Genomic DNA, 17387 nt, shown 5'->3' with positions numbered 1-17387 from the left:
CATGGAGAAACCCCACCTCTACTAAAAATACAAACATTAGCTGGACGTGGTGGCACATGCCTGTAATCCCAACTACTCAAGAGGCTGAGGCAGGAGAACCGCTTGAACCCGAGAGGCAGAGGTTGCAGTGAGCCGAGATCACGCCATTGCTCTCCAGTCTGGGTGACAGAGCAAGACTCCTCTCAAAAAAAAAACAACAACAAAAAACCATACTGTTAAAGGTGCTAAAATATAAAGCTTTGCCCTTTCTTCTAGTCCAAACTTGTTCAACCCACAGCCTGCAGGCTGCATGCAGCCCAGGACAGCTTTGAAAGTAGCCCAACACAAATTCAAATTCATAAACTTTCTTAAAACATGGGATTTTTTGGAGTTTTTTTTTTTTTTTCCAACTTATCAGCTATCATTGGTGTTAGTATATTTTATGTGTAGCCCAAGACAATTCTTCTTATTTCAATGTGGCCCAGGGAAGCCAAAAGATTGGACATCCCTATATCTAGTCTTTCTTGACGTGGCATTTTAAATTTACTATTTAATGCCATTCTTAGTAAAGAAAATTAATTCTTTTTTTTTTTTTTTTTGAGACAGAGTTTCCCTCTTGTTGCCCAGGCTAGCGTGCAATGGCGAGATCTTGGCTCACTGCAACCTCCGCCTCCTGGGTTCAAGCAATTCTCCTGCCTCAGCCTCCTCAGTAGCTGGGATTACAGGTGCATGCCACCACACCAAGCTAATTTTTGTGTTTTTAGTAGAGACGGAGTTTCACCGTGTTGGTCAGTCTGGTCTCGAACTCCTGACCTCAGGTGATCCACCCGCCTCAGCCTCCCAAAGTGCTGGGGTTACAGGCATAAGCCACCACGCCCAGTCAAGAAAATTAACATTTAACATAGTTAGCATGACTTCATCTTTATATTGTGCAATGCCGGCTTTATGGTTTATTTATTTATTTATTTATTTATTTATTTATTTTTATTTTTTTTTTTTTTTGAGACGGAGTCTCACGCTGTTGCCCAGGCTGGAGTGCAGTGGCGCGATCTCGGCTCACTGCAAGCTCCGCCTCCCGGGTTCCCGCCATTCTCCTGCCTCAGCCTCCTGAGTAGCTGGGACTACAGGCGCCCGCCACCGCGCCCGGCTAATTTTTGTATTTTTAGTAGAGACGGGGTTTCACTGTGGTCTCGATCTCCTGACCTTGTGATCCGCCCGCCTCGGCCTCCCAAAGTGCTGGGATTACAGGCTTGAGCCACCGCGCCCGGCCTTATTTATTTATTTATTTGAGACAGTTTCACTCTTGTTACCAAGGGTAGAGTGCAATGGAGCAATCTCGGTTCACTGCAATCTCCACCTCCTGGGTTCAAGCAATTCTCCTGCCTCAGCCTCCCAAGGAGCTGAGATTACAGGTGCCCGCGACAAAGCCCGGCTAATTTTTGTGTTTTTAGTAGAGATGGGGTTTTACCATGTTGTCCAGACTGGTCTCGAACTCCTGACCTCAGGTGATCTGCCTGCCTCTGCCTCCCAAAGTGCTGGGATTACAGGCATGAGTCACAGTGCCCGGCCTAATTCCAGCTTCTTTTTTTTACTTATTTTTTTATTGAGATAGAGTCTTGCTCTGTCTCCCAGGCTGGAGTGCAGTGGCACAATATTGGCTCACTGAAACCTCTGCCTCCCAGGTTCAAGTGATTCTCCTGCCTCAGCCTCCCGAGTAGCTGGGATTACAGGTGTGCACCACCACACCTGGTTGATTTTTCTATTTTTAGTAGAGATTATTTTTAGTAAACTAAAAATTTTCTATTTTTAGTTTAACCATGCTGGCCAGGCTGGTCTCAAACTCCTGACCTCAAGTGATCTGCCTGCCTCGGCCTCCCAAAGTGCTGGGATTACAGGCATGAGACACCACGCCTGGCCTTTCATGGTTATTTCTTGATCTTATGCTAAACAAGGGGCAGACTATTCATTAGTTTACTGGGAAAGGGGTGAAGATTTCCCAAAACTAAAGGTTCATCTTCCTTTCAGACCATAGAGGGTACCTTCTAGACACTGCCGTGGATTTGTAAACTGTCATGGTGCCAGTAGGAGTGTCTTTTAGCATGCTAATACATTCTAATGAGCATATAATGAGCAGTGAGGTTGACTAGGGGTTACTCTCATCACCATCTTGGTTTTGATAGGTTTTGACTGGCTTCTTTATCACATTCTGTTTTATCAGTGAGGTCTTTGTGACCTGTATCTTGTGCTGACCTCCTATCTCATTCTGTGACTAAGAATGCCTAACCTTCTGGGAATGCAGCCCAGCAGGTCTCAGCCTCTTTTTACCCAGCTGCCATTCAAGATGGAGTCGCTCTGGTTCCAATGCCTCTGACATACCCACTCTGAATCAGGCTGAACTTCCATGAAATGCGGGTCTGCTAGAATTGTCTACTCATAAGGCACTGCAAACCTATATATAAATGGGAGGCAGTGAATGATGGACATGCATATTATGAGTATCTTCTCTTCCCATGTGCATTCTCCATTGTCCCAACAGACTTCATTTACAAAACACGAGTTCAAAGATAAGAATTTCTTTCAAAGGTAAGAATTTCTTTTTTTTTTTTTGAGACGGAGTCTCGCTCTGTCGCCCAGGCTGGAGTGCAGTGGCCGGATCTCAGCTCACTGCAAGCTCCGCCTCCCGGGTTTACGCCATTCTCCTGCCTCAGCTTCCCGAGTAGCTGAGACTACAGGCGCCCGCCACCTCACCCGGCTAGTTTTTTGTAATTTTTAGTAGAGACGGGGTTTCACCATGATAGCCAGGATGGTCTCGATCTCCTGACCTCGTGATCCGCCCGTCTCGGCCTCCCAAAGTGCTAGGATTATAGGCTTGAGCCACCACGCCCGGCCAACAAAGGTAAGAATTTCAAGATGGCAACAGCACAACATTAAACCAAGTGCAGGGCCCTTCTGAGTGCCAGGCCCCATGCAACTGCTCGGCCAGCGTGCCCAGGAAGCTGGCCCTGCATGGGAAATCGCGCTCTTGTGAAGGGCTCCAGGTTCCTTTCATTTCTCCTGGAGAGTCAAAGAAGCACTGGAGATAAAAAGAAAAGGTTAGAGTTTTCTGGCTATGTTGTCATATTCTTCTGAAATGATCCTAACCCTTCGGGTAGAGACAGACATCTACCTTCCCAGTCTGGAGCTGGGAATGCTGAAGGAAACGATTGGCAAGAGGAAAGGGAGGCCTGTTTACTTCCATTTCCCTCTAACTTCAGGGGAGCAGGACACTGGGTTATTGACCGAGAGTTTCTGGAAATATTTGCAAGTCAGTATAGGCCCTCAGCCCACAGGAAACCCAGAATTGACGATAAAGCCTGTCATAGTAAGGGGGTGCTGAAGGAGGACAGATGCCAGATGGACAGCAAGACCTCATCTTCCGTTCACCATTAGAGGGTAGGAGTTTCTAGAGGGAAGGAGGGAACTTAGTAAACCTCTGTATTTTGTACTAAACAGTATCCCGAATGAAGACACACAATCAACATAATATGGGTTTGAATAATTAGTTCACTTTATTTAACTAATTAAGGAATCAAAATGGGTTAGTTATCTTTGTTTGTTTGAGGCAGAGTCTTGCTATCGCCCAGGCTGGAATGCAGAGGCAAGAATACGACTCACTGCAGCCTCGACCTCTTGGGCTCAAGCGATCCTCCCACCTCAGCCTCCCAAGTAGCTGGAACTACAGGCAAGCACCACAATGTCTAGCTAATTTTTGTATTTTTTTGTAGAGATGAGGTTTTACCATGTTGCCCAGGCCGGTCTTGAACCCCTGGGCTCAAGCCATTTGCCTGCCGTGGCCTCCCACAGAGCTGGGATTACAGGCGTGGACCACTGTGCCTGGCCTTGGTTATCTTTATATCTACTTTTACATCCTATCCTAATCTTGAAAAGATTTCCTCATATTTAGCATTATCGAGTGTATGAGATAAGACAATTAGTCAAAATTCCCTGGCAACCAATGTGAGAAAACAAAACCATAAATTGAAAGAAACAAATTAACATTCAATAAAAAATTTTTCATTGATTCATTTGCAAAAAATTCTTAAAACAAGAAATAAACAGAAAAGTTACCTATCTAATAGGAGACAATCTACAGTGCATTAATCATTCTTGATTTGGAAGAGTATGTAAGTGTGATTGGCTGATCGCGGTATCCAGCTTGTTGGTGTGTAAACAAGCAAGAGCTGCGTTAGGGCCCAGCGTGGTGGCTCACGCCTGTAATTGCAGTACTTTGGGAGGCCACAGCGAGTGGATCACCTGAGATCAGGAGATCGAGACCAGCCTGACCAACATGGTGAAACCCCATCTCTACTAAAAACACAAAATTAGCCAGGCCTGGTGGTGGGCGCCTGTAATCTCAGCTACTTGGGAGGCGGAGGCAGGAGAATTGCTTCAAGTTGGGAGGTGGAAGTTGCAGTGAGCCGAGATCATGCCATTGCACTCCAGCCTGGGTGACAAGACCAAAACTCCGTCTCAAAAAATAAAAAAGAGCTGGCTTAGTTTATTCCAGGACCTGCCCCCAACTGATACGTTGTCCCTCCCACCCTTAATGGGTGACCAGCTGTCTTCATAACTTCTAATTTAGATCCCATAACTTTTCATCCCCTCTTAGTTATGAGAATTCTCTCATGCCAACGTTTAAGATTTTGTTCAGTCCATTTAAGCTTCATTCTCACATAGGATACAAACTTCTCCTTACTTGACTATGGGGTTGTCCTTTCTCTGCCCTTGCTGCTGCCCTGGCTAACCCTGCTTGGTCATCAGTACCAGACTGTCATGGTTCCCTCTGTGTGGCATGAATTTAAATGCTGGCCACTTGGTGGAGTAATGGTCTGTTTTCACTCACAACACTTCTGACACCAAATGGTGGGGTTTTTCCCCAACAGCCGACCAATTTTCCAGCTTTCTGGACACCAGTTGGGTGTCCTGCAATTCAATTCTTACACTAACCTGCCTGTCCTTATCTACAATAGTTTGACTTATTTAACCCAAATATATATATATAAGTAGTTACAGAATTGCTAAGCCATGCCTCTGTGAGATACAAATTTACCAACCAGAGTGCAGTTTTTGTATGTAGTTCTTTGTGTCCTTATCTACAGTTACAAGTCAAAACATTGTTTTCCAACTTTAATTGTCAGTTCTTTTTTTCTCCATCCCTTTCAGTTAGTTGATATCATACATTTATAATACAATTAGATTCCTTTGCCACAGTTTGACATCTTGGGTTCCCTTGACAGTCTGTTCATTTTTTAAAATTTAAAATTTGCATATAAAGCCCCTTTGTCTAGTGTATAGTTTTTTTTTTTTTTTTTTAAAGACAGTCTTGCTCTATCGCCCAGGCTGGAGTGCAGTGACGCGATCTCGGCTCACTGCAACCTCGCCTCCCAGGTTCAAGTGATTCTCCTGCCTCAGCCTCCTGAGTAGCTGGGACTACAGGCGCACACCACCATGCCAGGATAATTTTTGTATTTTTAGTAGAGACAGGGTTTCACCATGTTGTCCAGGACAGTCTCGATCTCCTGACCTAATGTTCCACCTGCCTCGGCCCCCCAGAGTGCTGGGATTACAGGTGTGAGCCACCGCACCCAGCCATGTGTATAGTTCTTGTGTTTGCAAATGGATATAGTCATGTATCCACCACACGGTACCATACAGAACAGCTCCATCAGCCTAAAAATTCCCTTTGCAGCCCATTTGTAGCAAACTTCCCTCCTTTTTCCAAACCTGGCAACAACTGATCTGTTCTTCATCCCTATAGTTTTGGCTTTTCCAGAATGTCATATAAATAGAATTGCACAGCATGTAGACTTTTAGGCCTGGCTTCTTTCACTTAGCAAAACGGATTTAAGATACGTCTATATTATTGTGTGAACCAAGAGTTCATTTTTTACTGTTGAGTATGGATAAACTCAAGGAATGGATATCAACAGTTTATCCAATCACCCGTTGAAGGATATGTGGATTATTTCTAGTTTTTGGTAATTATGAATGAAGCTGCTATAAACAGTCATGTGTGAGTTTTTGTGTGAACATAAGTTTTCAGTTCACTTCGGTCAATTTCTAGTAGTGAAATGGCTGAGCCATATGATAAGTTATGCTTATAAGAAAAGGCTTAACAGTTTTTCAAAGTGGCCCTGATGCTTTGCAATCCCATCAGCGACCAGTGAGGGTTCCTATTCTTCTGCATCCTCACCTACATTTGGTTGCCCACACTTTTTTTTTTTTTTTTTTTTTTGAGACGGAGTCTCGCTTTGTCGCCCAGGCTGGAGTGCAGTGGCCGGATCTCAGCTCACTGCAAGCTCCGCCTCCCGGGTTTACGCCATTCTCCTGCCTCAGCCTCCCGAGTAGCTGGGACTACAGGCGCCCACCACCTCGCCCGGCTAGTTTTTTGTATTTTTAGTAGAGACGGGGTTTCACCATATTAGCCAGGATGGTCTCGATCTCCTGACCTCGTGATCCGCCCGTCTCGGCCTCCCAAAGTGCTGGGATTACAGGCTTGAGCCACCGCGCCCGGCCGCCCACACTTTTTTTTTTGAGAGCGACTCTTGCTCTGTCACCAGGCTGGAGTACAGTGGCACAATCTCAGCTTGCTGCAACCTCAACCTCCCCAGCTCAAGTGATTCTCCTGCTTCAGCCTCCTGAGTAGCTGAGATTACAGAGGCACACCACCACACCCGGCTAATTTTTGTATTTTTTGTAAAGAAGGGCCATGTTGTCCAGGCTGGTCTAGAACTCCTGGCATCAAGTGATCTGCCCTCCTCGGCCTACCAAAGTGCTGGGATTACAGGCATGAGCCACTGCACCTGGCCTGCCTATACTCTTTAAAATGGAAATTGTCCACCTCACTCCACTCCAACTTCTTCCTTCCTTTTGACCTCTACCTGGATTATACAATAATCTATACTCCTGCTTTGCAGCCTGTTGGTATTAATGAAGGTAATAATCTTAGAGTACTGTGCACGACTTTCCTGCTTTCCTCACAGTTCTAGGAAGCAGTTTCAGCAAACGTTCTTAGGCTGGTGCAGGAGATAACTACACACTGCTTGAGAAGAATTCCCTTCTGGAATTCCCAAACCTCTGCTTTTGTGTGGCCTCTTAGTTCCCTGCTCATCTCAGCCTCTTTTTAATCTAACCAGTGAATCCACTGAAGCACTAAGGTGATCACGGGTCTGCACCAATCTATCCCATAAGATAGACTACTTGATGTGGCTTTACGGCTGGGTATCTGGGTCTTCATTCATCAGGAAGGAGCTGAGTGCCAGGCCCCTGCTCAGAGTCCCTGCCTCCTAACTGGGCAGTTAGCACATTCTCATAGTCATTGGAGTCCTCATTTGACATCTCTTCTCTATGTTTCATCTGACTGTTCTCACTCTGTGTGAATGGCTGAAAGTCTGCATAATCCCCTGAAGCAAGGGATGTCCTTTTGACACATCGGACGTGGGTCCCTGGATCATCTGTCTTGTCCTCAACATGACCTATGTTTGAGGATGGCACATCTTTCTCAGCCTGCTGCTGGCTTCCACTGGGATCTGCTGCTGGAACATTTTCATAGTCTCTGCAGCACTGAAAAGTCACCCAGAGCTGCCTCTCCTGGATGGCACCGAGATCCAACCCTGTCATGTTGACATAGTCATTTGAGGTCTGAGAAGAACCTTCTCCATTGCTGAGTGAATCACTGTCCTCAGTTTCTGGAGAATACAAACTGGTGCAGTCACCAGCATCTGCACAGCCCTCATCTCTTTCCTCAGTAAACTCCAGCTTCTGGGCACTGGGAAGAACAAAGAGATTTCTGGAAGGGCTCTTGGTAGAAGCTAGAGTCTCAGCAATCTCTTCTGCTGTGGGGACATTGACATACTCATGTGAATCCTCTGAAGAAATGCTTGTGCAGTCTCTGGAAGCTCTGACATTGATGCAGCGTGCTGAGGGAGTGAGGCTGTCACACATCTGGGGGACCATGGCATTATCATAGATACCTACTGCGTACTCCACAGCATGGACGTGGGCTCTATGCTCCTGGAAGGCATTGCCTGCTTGGGAGGGCTATGAGGAAGAAAAGGAAGCCAGCAATCAGATGCAAGCAGAAATATGGACAAAGCCTTTCTTCTTGGCAAATACCACTGGCATAGTTCACTTGGCTCTCCACCTCGAAGAAAATCTCTAAATCAGGGTCCCGAACTGCAAGGCTCTACATGCCAGGTAGGTATAAGGGAAGAGGGATGAGTTTAAGAAGAGCAACAGTGCAAATGTGATGATAAATTGCAACTGGTTTTTGGCCACAGTATGGGAATCAATTTGGGGGGTGGGGAACGGGTGGGACGAAAGTATTATCAACCAAAGAGCCCATTGAGAGGAAGTGCAACGTAGTGGCTAAAGGTGAGGCTTAGACTAAAGGCACAAATCCTAGCCTCACCACTTTGTGCCAAGTAAGTATGAGCACCTGACCTAGTCTCTCGGTGTTTTCATTTCCCAATTTATAAAATGAAGATTATCGTAATATTTACATCATAAGTTTGTTTTTATTTTTGTTTTTGAGAGGGAGTTTCGCTCTTGTTGCCCAAGCTGGAGTTCAGTGGAGCGATCTCAGCTCACTGCAATCTCTGCCTCCCATGTTCAATCGATTCTCCGGCCTCAGCCTCCTGAGTAGCTGGGATTACAGGTGCCTCCTACCACCGCCTGGCTAATTCTTTTGTATTTTTAGTAGAGACAGTGTATGTTGTGTTACCAGGCAGCAGACACACAAACCTGTTGGTCCTGTAACAACCTCATTTGATCAAACACTTTCTACATCAGCTACAGTGCTGAATGACTTACAGACATTTCTGCTCCTGAGGGTAATTGAAATAATTGACATAAGCCCTGGAAGTAATATCCAAAGCAGGGTCGTAAGTGTGTTTTGAGCACCAATGGCATTGTTGGAATATTTGCATACCCTCCTGAGATGATTACTTTGAAGGGAGCGACATTCATTTGAATAAGCATGTTGTCATGTCTTTGTTAAAATAATCAATTGGCAGGGCATGGTGGCTCACACCTGTAATCTCAGCACTTTGGGAGGCCAAGGTGGGCAGATTGCTTGAACTCAGGTGTTTGAGACCAGCCTGGGCAATATGGTGAAACCCCATCTCTACACAAAATACGAAAGCTGGCCAGGCGTCGTGGTGTGTGCCTGTGGTCCCAGCTACTTGGGGGACTGGAGTAGGAGGATCGCTTGAGCCCAGGAAGCAGAGGTTGGAGTGAGGGAAAAAAAAAAAAAATGGCTGGGCACAGTGACTCATGCCTGTAATCCCAGCACTTTGGGAAGCCAACGTGGGCAGATCACAAGGTCAAGAGATCGAGACCATCCTGGCCAACATAGTGAAAACCTATCTCTACTAAAAATACAGAAATCAGCTGGACGTGGTGGCACATGCCTATAATCCCAGCTACTTGGGAGGCTGAGGCAGGAGAACCGCTTGAACCTGGGAAGCAGAAGTTGCAGTGAGCCAAGATCACACCACTGCACTCCAGCCTGGGTGGGAGAGCAAGACTCCATCTAAAAAAAAAAAAAAACTACATCTATACATACCAATCAATTTCAGTTCTGACATTGTGCACTTGAATATCTGTACCCTGGTGCCCTTTTTAAAATTCCAAGCACTTGCCTCTGTCCTTAATTTTTCTTTTTGGGTCTAGGGAGGTCCTGAGGCTAGTCTTCCCAATTTATTAATAGGACCGCAGGGCGAGCGCCAAAGGACATGCTGTTTGTTTGCAGTGAGACCAGATCCAAGCCCTATAACTCTTTCCCCTCAGTTCTTCTGCCAGAGACATGTCATTCTCCCGAGAAGCATGACTCTTACCACATGCTCAGGGCTCTCAGAATTTCTGGAGAGGAGGCTCTCAGTACTGAAAATGCGCATACTCCTTGACTCATGTCTCCCTGAAAGGACAGAGAACAAATTCTGAAGATAGCCAGTCCTCTGAGTGCTTCAGCCCAAATAATCCCTGCATCATGGATGAACTGGGTTTGTATGGTGTCTGGAATTTCCAGCCTTGGGTCCTGTGTTCTCCTGTGTTCTGAGGTCAGAGCTATGGGGATGACACTCTGAGAACCGGAAGCCCCTCAGCTTCTGTGGCATTGGCGGATGCTATCACGGGGATTGGGAGGCTGAGAAACACGGTCCTGTGGGAGAACCTCCTCCCCGCCCCTCCTCTGCCTGTGATGCTGGCACTGAGTTCTCCTCCTTTGTGTCTCCCCATGCCTGGACACACGTGGCTTTCTTCTGTTGCCTTAATATTAAGAAAAAACAAAACTCGGCCGGGCACGGTGGCTCAAGCCTGTAATCCCAGCACTTTGGGAGGCCGAGACGGGCGGATCATGAGGTCAGGAGATCGAGACCATCCTGGCTAACACGGTGAAACCCCGTCTCTACTAAAAATACAAAAAAAAAATAAGCCGGGCGAGGTGGCGGGCGCCTGTAGTCCCAGCTGCTCGGGAGGCTGAGGCAGGAGAATTGCGCGAACCCGGGAGGCGGAGCTTGCAGTGAGCCGAGATCTGGCCACTGCACTCCAGCCTGGGCGACAGAGCCAGACTCCGTCTCAAAAAAAAAAAAAAAAAAAGAAAAAAAAAAGAAAAAACAAAACTCCCAGCCCAGATGACCCTCTGCTCCCTCTTTGGAGCCCTCCAGGTTCCCCCGGAGTTGCAGCTGACGGTCTGTCTATCCCATTCTCCCTGATACTCTCTGAAGGGCAAACAGGTTTGAGAACTTAGAGAAAGTTGCTTCTGGAGGGTGAGAGGCACATTCTGGGAGTGGAAGTTTGAACATCTGGACTCCATAGATTAGAAGGAAAAACCTACCCAGGTCTTCCTGTCGCCAAGGCAAGATGTCATAAATATTTTTGGCTCTTTGTCTGTTTTGTGGCAGAGTCAGCAAGGGCATGACGGTAACTCGGAGGTAAGGAACTTGCCCTGCAAGGCAATGAGAGAGATGGGAGTCAAGGCAGGGGTCAGCTACACAGAGTGAAGGAACTCATGGGAATGAGATGGCCCCTGGAAATGCTCCCCATCCTTGCCAGTTCTCACAAAAATACACTTTCAGATTTGAGTTTTCATTTGAGTGAGAGGAATAGGGGATTCCTATTTGAATTTTCATTTGAGTGAGAGGAATAGGGGACTTGATGGACAGAAAGTAAAGAAGAAACTGGACACAGGGGCACCAGGGCAATGATTTTCCCAGGGGAACTCCATCAGCACTGGGCCTTTGGAGCCACAGTTCAGGATCTTGAGTGAGGCAATGACCAGTGTATCAGGTAAGAACTGAGGACTCTCCAGGCCAATAGTTTATCCCTGGTAAATAAGCTGGGCTTTACATTCCAGGCTAGATTATTAATCCTACTATGTCTAAACTCAGGACAAACAAGGGACTCACGCTTCTTCCGTTTATTCCAGTTCCACAGGATGCAGAAAACTGCAACGACCAGGAGGATGGCAAGGAGTCCCGCGAACCCAGAAAAGATGTTGCTGATCTGGTCTTTATTTCTAGAAAAACAATCAAATGCCATGTGCTAGCTGTAGGAGGGTGGGGAGGCTGGAGGAGACATTTCCTTCAGGAGTTAGAGCCTGAAGATTTGGAATTGGAGCCGAGTGAAAGAAAGCCCAGGTGGGGGGCGGTGGAAGAGAGGGTTATCTCTGAATATTGACTTTATGAAGAGAGGGAACTTGGACAGGGGAGAAGGGAACTGTTCTTTTCAAATGCCTACCGGGTGCCAGGGGTTCGCATGTGAAATTTAACCTCCTTTCTTCCTTTCTTCCTTCCTTCCTTCCTTTCTTCCTTTCTTCCTTTCTTCCTTTCTTCTTTTCTTCCTTCCTTCCTTCCTTCCTTCCTTCCTTCCTTCCTTCCTTCCTTCCTTCCTTCCATCCATCCTTTCTTTCTTCCTTTCTTCCTTTCTTCGTTTCTTTCTTTCTTTTATTTTTTATTTTAGGTGGAGTCTTTCTCTGTCGCTCAGGCTGGAGTGCAGTGGCATGATCTCAGCTCACTGCAACCTCCGCCTCCTGGGTTCAAGTGATTTTCCTGCCTCAGCCTCCAGAGTAGCTGGGATTACAGGCACGTGCCATGACGCCCAGCTAATTTTTGTCTTTTTAGTAGAGATGGGGTTTCACCACACTGGCCAGGATGGTCCCTGTCGCTTGACCTTGTGATCCGCCTGCCTTGGCCTCCCAAAGTGCTGGGATTACAGGCATGAGCCACCACGCCCGGCCCTTGAAACTTATTTAATCTTTACAACAATCCTATCTCACTTTGTGTCCAAGTAACCTGAGCTTTAGATTCAGAAAGGTAAAGTAACAAGTCAGAGATCACCTAGGTAGGAAGGAGCAGAGAAGAAATGTGAATCTAGGTCTGTTTGCGTCCAAAGACTGTGCTCTTTCCACTCTGCCACACTGTCCTCCAAACCTGCAAAGTCAGTCATTTGGCCTTGCCCTTTCTCATCCCCTACTCGTGGCCTTCCTGGCTTGCTTGGAGGAGAGGATTAGCCAATTTACAATTAGGGAGTGGCTCTGTGACAGAGTCCATCTTGCATGAACTTGAATAACCCCCGGCACCAATTTGTGGAGCTGGTCTCCAAGCAACACGCTGTTGTGTGGAGTTTAACCAATTCACGTTCTGTGCTACCTTGCAATTCCCTGGCAGGGCTGGCGTCACTGCTCAGTTTTGCTTGGGTGTTGAAATGCGTCCAGATGATTACAACTCCAGATGGCTATGCCTAATGCAATAGAAAGCTGCCAACTGAAGTTACAGCAGGACTCAGGAACTGACGTGCTACCCCCAATTATTAGAAACCAGGGCATTTAACAGGGAAGGTTTTTGTCCCCTTGAGTTTTAGGGTTATTTATACAACTTTCTTTCTTTCTTTCTTTCTTTCTTTCTTTCTTTCTTTCTTTCTTTCTTTCTTTCTTTCTTTCTTTCAGACAGAGTCTCGCTCTGTTGCTCAGGCTGGAGTGCAGTGGCATGATCTCGGCTCACTGCAACCTCTGCCTCCCAGGTTCAAGCGATTCTCCTGCCTCCGTCTCCTGAGTAGCCAGGACTATAGACACCCGCCACCACGCCAGGCTAATTTTTTTTTTTTTTTTTTGTATTTTTAGTAGAGATAGGATTTCACCATGTTAGCCAGGCTGGTCTTGAACTCCTGACATCAAATGATCTGCCCGCCTCAGGCTCCCAAAGTGCTGGGTACAGGCGTGAGCCACCGCACCCAGCCTATTCAAGTTTCTAGTGGGCATTTCTAACTAGCTGCCTAACAGACATCTCAAACCAAAACATCTCCCCACATAAACCTGCTACTCCCCACGTGTTTCCCATCATCTAGTGACTTAGTCAAAAACCTTGGAGCCATTCTTGACTTGGAGCTCTTTTTCTTTCATGCCCCACTTCCAGTCAACCAATAGATTCTGTCTGCATTACCCTGGGCATTTACCCCAAACCCAACCACCTCTTGCTCCTCTGTTGCCACCACTTGGGTCTAAGCCACTGTGTTTCACAGGAATCTTTGTAATAACGTTCCTGATTGGTTTCCTTGCTTTAACTCTTGGCCCCAACATACTATCTTCACGCAAAAACCAGTGTGATAATTCTAAACAGTAAGTCAGATCACATCCCTCCACTGCTCGTCACTCTCCGTGGCTTCGAGTAACTTAGAATAAAGTCTATAGTCCTTCCTCAGTGACGACTTTATGGCACAATATGATCTGGCCTCTGCCTACCTCTGACCTTATTTCCTACCACGTTCCCTCTGACTTTGACTACCAGGATCCCTTGCCCACGCAAAGCACAGTTCTGTGTCAGACCTGCCACTCCCTCTCCCAGGAACCCTCCTCTCCCAGCTGTCTGCATGACTGAGTCCCTCTCATTCAGGTCTCTTCTGAAATGTCAAATGTCATCTCCTCAGACAGGTCTTCCATGGCCACACCCTATTACTTGCAGTCCCCTGTGCTCCATTTTTTCTTCATATCACTGATGACTGATTGATGTATCTTTTTTTTGAGATGGAATTTCGCTTTTGTTTCCCAGACTGGAGTGCAGTGGCACAATCTCGGCTCACCGCAACCTTCCCCTCCCGGGTTCAAGCAATTCTTCTGCCTCAGCCTCCCGAGCAGCTGGGACTACAGGTGTGCATCACCACGCCTGGCTACTTTTTGTATTTTTAGTAGAGATGGGGTTTCATCATATTGGTCAGGCTGGTCTCGAACTCCTGACCTCAGGTGATCTGCCTGCCTCGGCCTCCCAAAGTGCTGGGATTACAGGCATGAGCCACCACGCCTAGCCTGATTGATTGATACTATACATTCATATGCTTACCTGTTTATCATTTTTTTATTTAAAAAAAAACAAAAAAACCAAACAACAACAACAACAACATTGAGACAGGGTCTCCATGTGTTGCCCAGGCTGGGTTTTGAACTCCTGGGCTCAACTGATCCTCCTGCCTTGGCCTACCAAAGTGCTTGGATTATAGGCATGAGCCACCACATTCAGCTCTGTTCTTTATTTGACTCTCCCCTTTGACTATAAGCTTCCAGTAGTTATGGACTTGTTTATCCTGTTCACCTAGTGCCTTAAATAGTGCTTGGTACTTTGTAGGGCCCTGATGAATATTTGTTAAATGAATGAATGACTGAATTAATAAATAAATGAACTAACATAGAAATAGTTTTAAGTGTAGTACAGCCGTTATGGAAAACACTATGGAGGTTCTTCAAAAATTAAAAATAGAACTACCAAGGCAGGGCGTGGTGGCTCATGTCTGTAATCCCAGCACTTTGGGAGGCCGAGGCAGGCAGATCACCTGAGGTCAGGAGTTTGAGACCAGCCTGGCCGACATGGTAAAACCCTGTCTCTACTGAAAATACAGAAAAAAATTAGCTGGGCGTGGTAGCACACGCATGTTTTCCCAGCTACTCAGGACGCTGAGACAGGAGAATCTCTTGAACCCGGGAGGCGGAGGTGCAGTGAGCTGAGATTGTGCCATTGCACTCCAGCCTGGGCGACAGAGTGAGACTTTCTCTCAAAAAAAGAAAAGAACTACCATACGAGCCATATAATCCAATAATCTCACCACTGGGTATATATCTGAAGGAAATGAAATCATATTTGAAAGACATGTCTACACTCCCATGTTCATTGCAGCATTATTCACAATAGTCAAAATATGGAATTAACCTAAGTGTCCATCAATGGATGAATGGATGAAAAAATGTGGTATATATACTCAATGGAATACTAGTCAGCCTTTAAGAAAGAAGGGAATCCTAGGCCAGGCGCGGTGGCTCAAGCCTGTAATCCCAGCACTTTGGGAGGCCGAGACGGGCGGATCACGAGGTCAGGAGATCGAGACCATCCTGGCTAACACGGTGAAACCCCGTCTCTACTAAAAAATACAAAAAACTAGCCGGGCGAGGTGGCGGGCGCCTGTAGTCCCAGCTACTCGGGAGGCTGAGACAGGAGAATGGCGTAAACCCGGGAGGCGGAGCTTGCAGTGAGCCGAGATCGCGCCACTGCACTCCAGCCTGGGTGACAGAGCCAGACTCCGTCTCAAAAAAAAAAAAAAAAAAAAAAAGACATATCTTTATTATATTTATCACTACATTTTATTCATGACAAGTTTTTGGATCTCAACACACATCCTTGGAAAACTCAGCCTTTCATTTCTGTCATGGTGACACCTGGGAAAGACTGACAATAGGATTCAGGGCCTCTGAGAGGTGAGAAATCCAACCAGTCTAAGCAACTAGCTTTAAGGACCAGTGTTACCACAGTTTTTCCTCTACCAAATATCTTCTTTCTTTCCTCAATACCTTCCTTTCCCCCTAGCACCCCTGAGCAAATGCCTCCAAGCCTAGAGTTTGGTGGTCTTAGTAGACCCGAGCCTGGGTATTGAGAGGAGACAGCACTGCTGTGTAAGAAGCTCCTAAGTGTGGACTAGGACCTTCTGCCTAAATCAGGGCAGGGTGGAGCTCACCACCCTGAGTCACTCACCTGTCCAGGCTGCGGGGAGTCACATGCAGAGTGCTGGACTCCAAGGTCCTCCCTCTGATTGTCGAAAGGGTTGGAGTGACACCATCCATTGTATCAGGAACCTTTGAGATGCTCTCTGGTTTCAGCTTCTAAGTTTCTCTTAATCATAATCAGTTAGCCAGCATGTCTGCCACTTCTCCCCACCCCCACAACAAACTGCCTATCTTGTGTCTACCTCTGAAATGTCAGGCCAAGTTGACCCAACATACAAAAGCAACAGGTTTGGTTCTACCTGGACGTGGCTAATGCCCGCTGCAGGAGGTGCAATCTCATCCGGACGTGGTGCTTCCAAGTGAGGTGGCTCAGGGAGAATCTATGGCCTCTGCCTTCTGGTGGAAATGTGAGGGGCACAGAGGGGGAAACTGCCAAGAGGCTCAGGAGAGGCTCCGTGAGAAGCTCATCTTCCTTCAACACCCAAAGCAGAGTGAAAAGAGCAAACCACTTTGCCAGAATGGAAACAGAGAGTCAGTCACCGGAAACGACACCACCAATGTGCTAATGAAGCACAGGGCACAGGAAACGCTGCTCAGCTCTTAATCTGCTAGAAGAAAACATATCTTTAACCCACCGTTCCCTGGGTTTGCCAGGTGCTCTGTGGTCTGTGATGAGTGTGATTAAAAATGGGGCAGGGTAGTAGAGAACTTGTGATTCTTCACCCTGGGTTTCTGAGACACTTAGAGTTTTACAAGTCTTCAGTTTTACAGTGTTTTCTAAGCAAGTTAAGGAGCACTGGAGGTTGCCTTTTAGAGTCAAATGCAGATCTCCAGGACCCTCTTCTGATTCAGTGGGTGGAGGGTGCAGAGGGGGCAGGCTTTGGATGTCAATGCTTTGCAGGTGAATTTGATGGAGCTTTCAGGTGATTTTGATGGAGCTGGTCTGTTTCATGTTTTGGGAACCTCTTCTCTGGGCACTACCTTAAGAATAGAGGTTATGCTGGGTTAGCAGGACCCCTGCTCCCCAAAGGTGACCTTTCACAGCTCCTGGCTGCTGGTGATCTCCTGTTCTCAGGGCTCTTCTGAAGATCAGTTGCAGTCTTACTTGTCACACATCTGTCTCAGAAGCTGAACAAGTTCATCCCTAAGAGCTACCCAAAGTGTTCCAAACTTTGAAGATCATTAAAAATTTGTTGCTAACTCCCCTCCCTTCTTGAGCCTACTAATCTCCAGAAACACTCTTTGCATCTTGGGAGAGTCCAAAGAGAAGGGGCCACTAAGACTGTTGTGAGGATGTGAAGAAGAACTTCTCTGATTGCACTTTCCACGGTGAAATGAATTCCCAGATGAATGGAAGGGCAGACCAGCAGTACCCTCCTAGAACCATGCC

The 17387-nt window shown here is 46.7% G+C and overlaps 1 protein-coding gene across 6 annotated transcripts; it reads right to left on the bottom strand.

Moving 5' to 3' along the window:
* Positions 1-5990: 5990 nt before the first annotated feature.
* On the bottom strand, positions 5991-16571 carry LAX1 (lymphocyte transmembrane adaptor 1). Of its 6 annotated transcripts, XM_078003687.1 has the most exons (6): positions 16297-16490; positions 16026-16163; positions 11424-11533; positions 10853-10963; positions 9855-9934; positions 5991-8058 (listed from the first exon to the last, which is right to left on the bottom strand). In XM_078003687.1, exons 2-6 carry the CDS (start codon positions 16112-16114, stop codon positions 7252-7254), a joined length of 1197 nt encoding a protein of 398 aa, XP_077859813.1. In that variant the 5' UTR covers positions 16115-16163; positions 16297-16490; the 3' UTR covers positions 5991-7251. The 6 variants fall into 6 exon arrangements, with proteins under 6 accessions (XP_077859813.1, XP_001101278.2, XP_077859823.1 ...); XM_001101278.5 differs by having other exon boundaries at positions 16026-16571; XM_078003697.1 differs by lacking the exon at positions 16026-16163 and having other exon boundaries at positions 16297-16526.
* Positions 16572-17387: the final 816 nt, after the last annotated feature.

Source organism: Macaca mulatta, chromosome 1, assembly GCF_049350105.2.
Source record: "Macaca mulatta isolate MMU2019108-1 chromosome 1, T2T-MMU8v2.0, whole genome shotgun sequence".
NCBI classification, from domain to species: Eukaryota; Metazoa; Chordata; class Mammalia; order Primates; family Cercopithecidae; genus Macaca; species Macaca mulatta.
The sequence above is the reverse complement of the archived record's forward strand: the minus strand, read 5'-3'. Positions and strand labels throughout refer to the sequence as shown.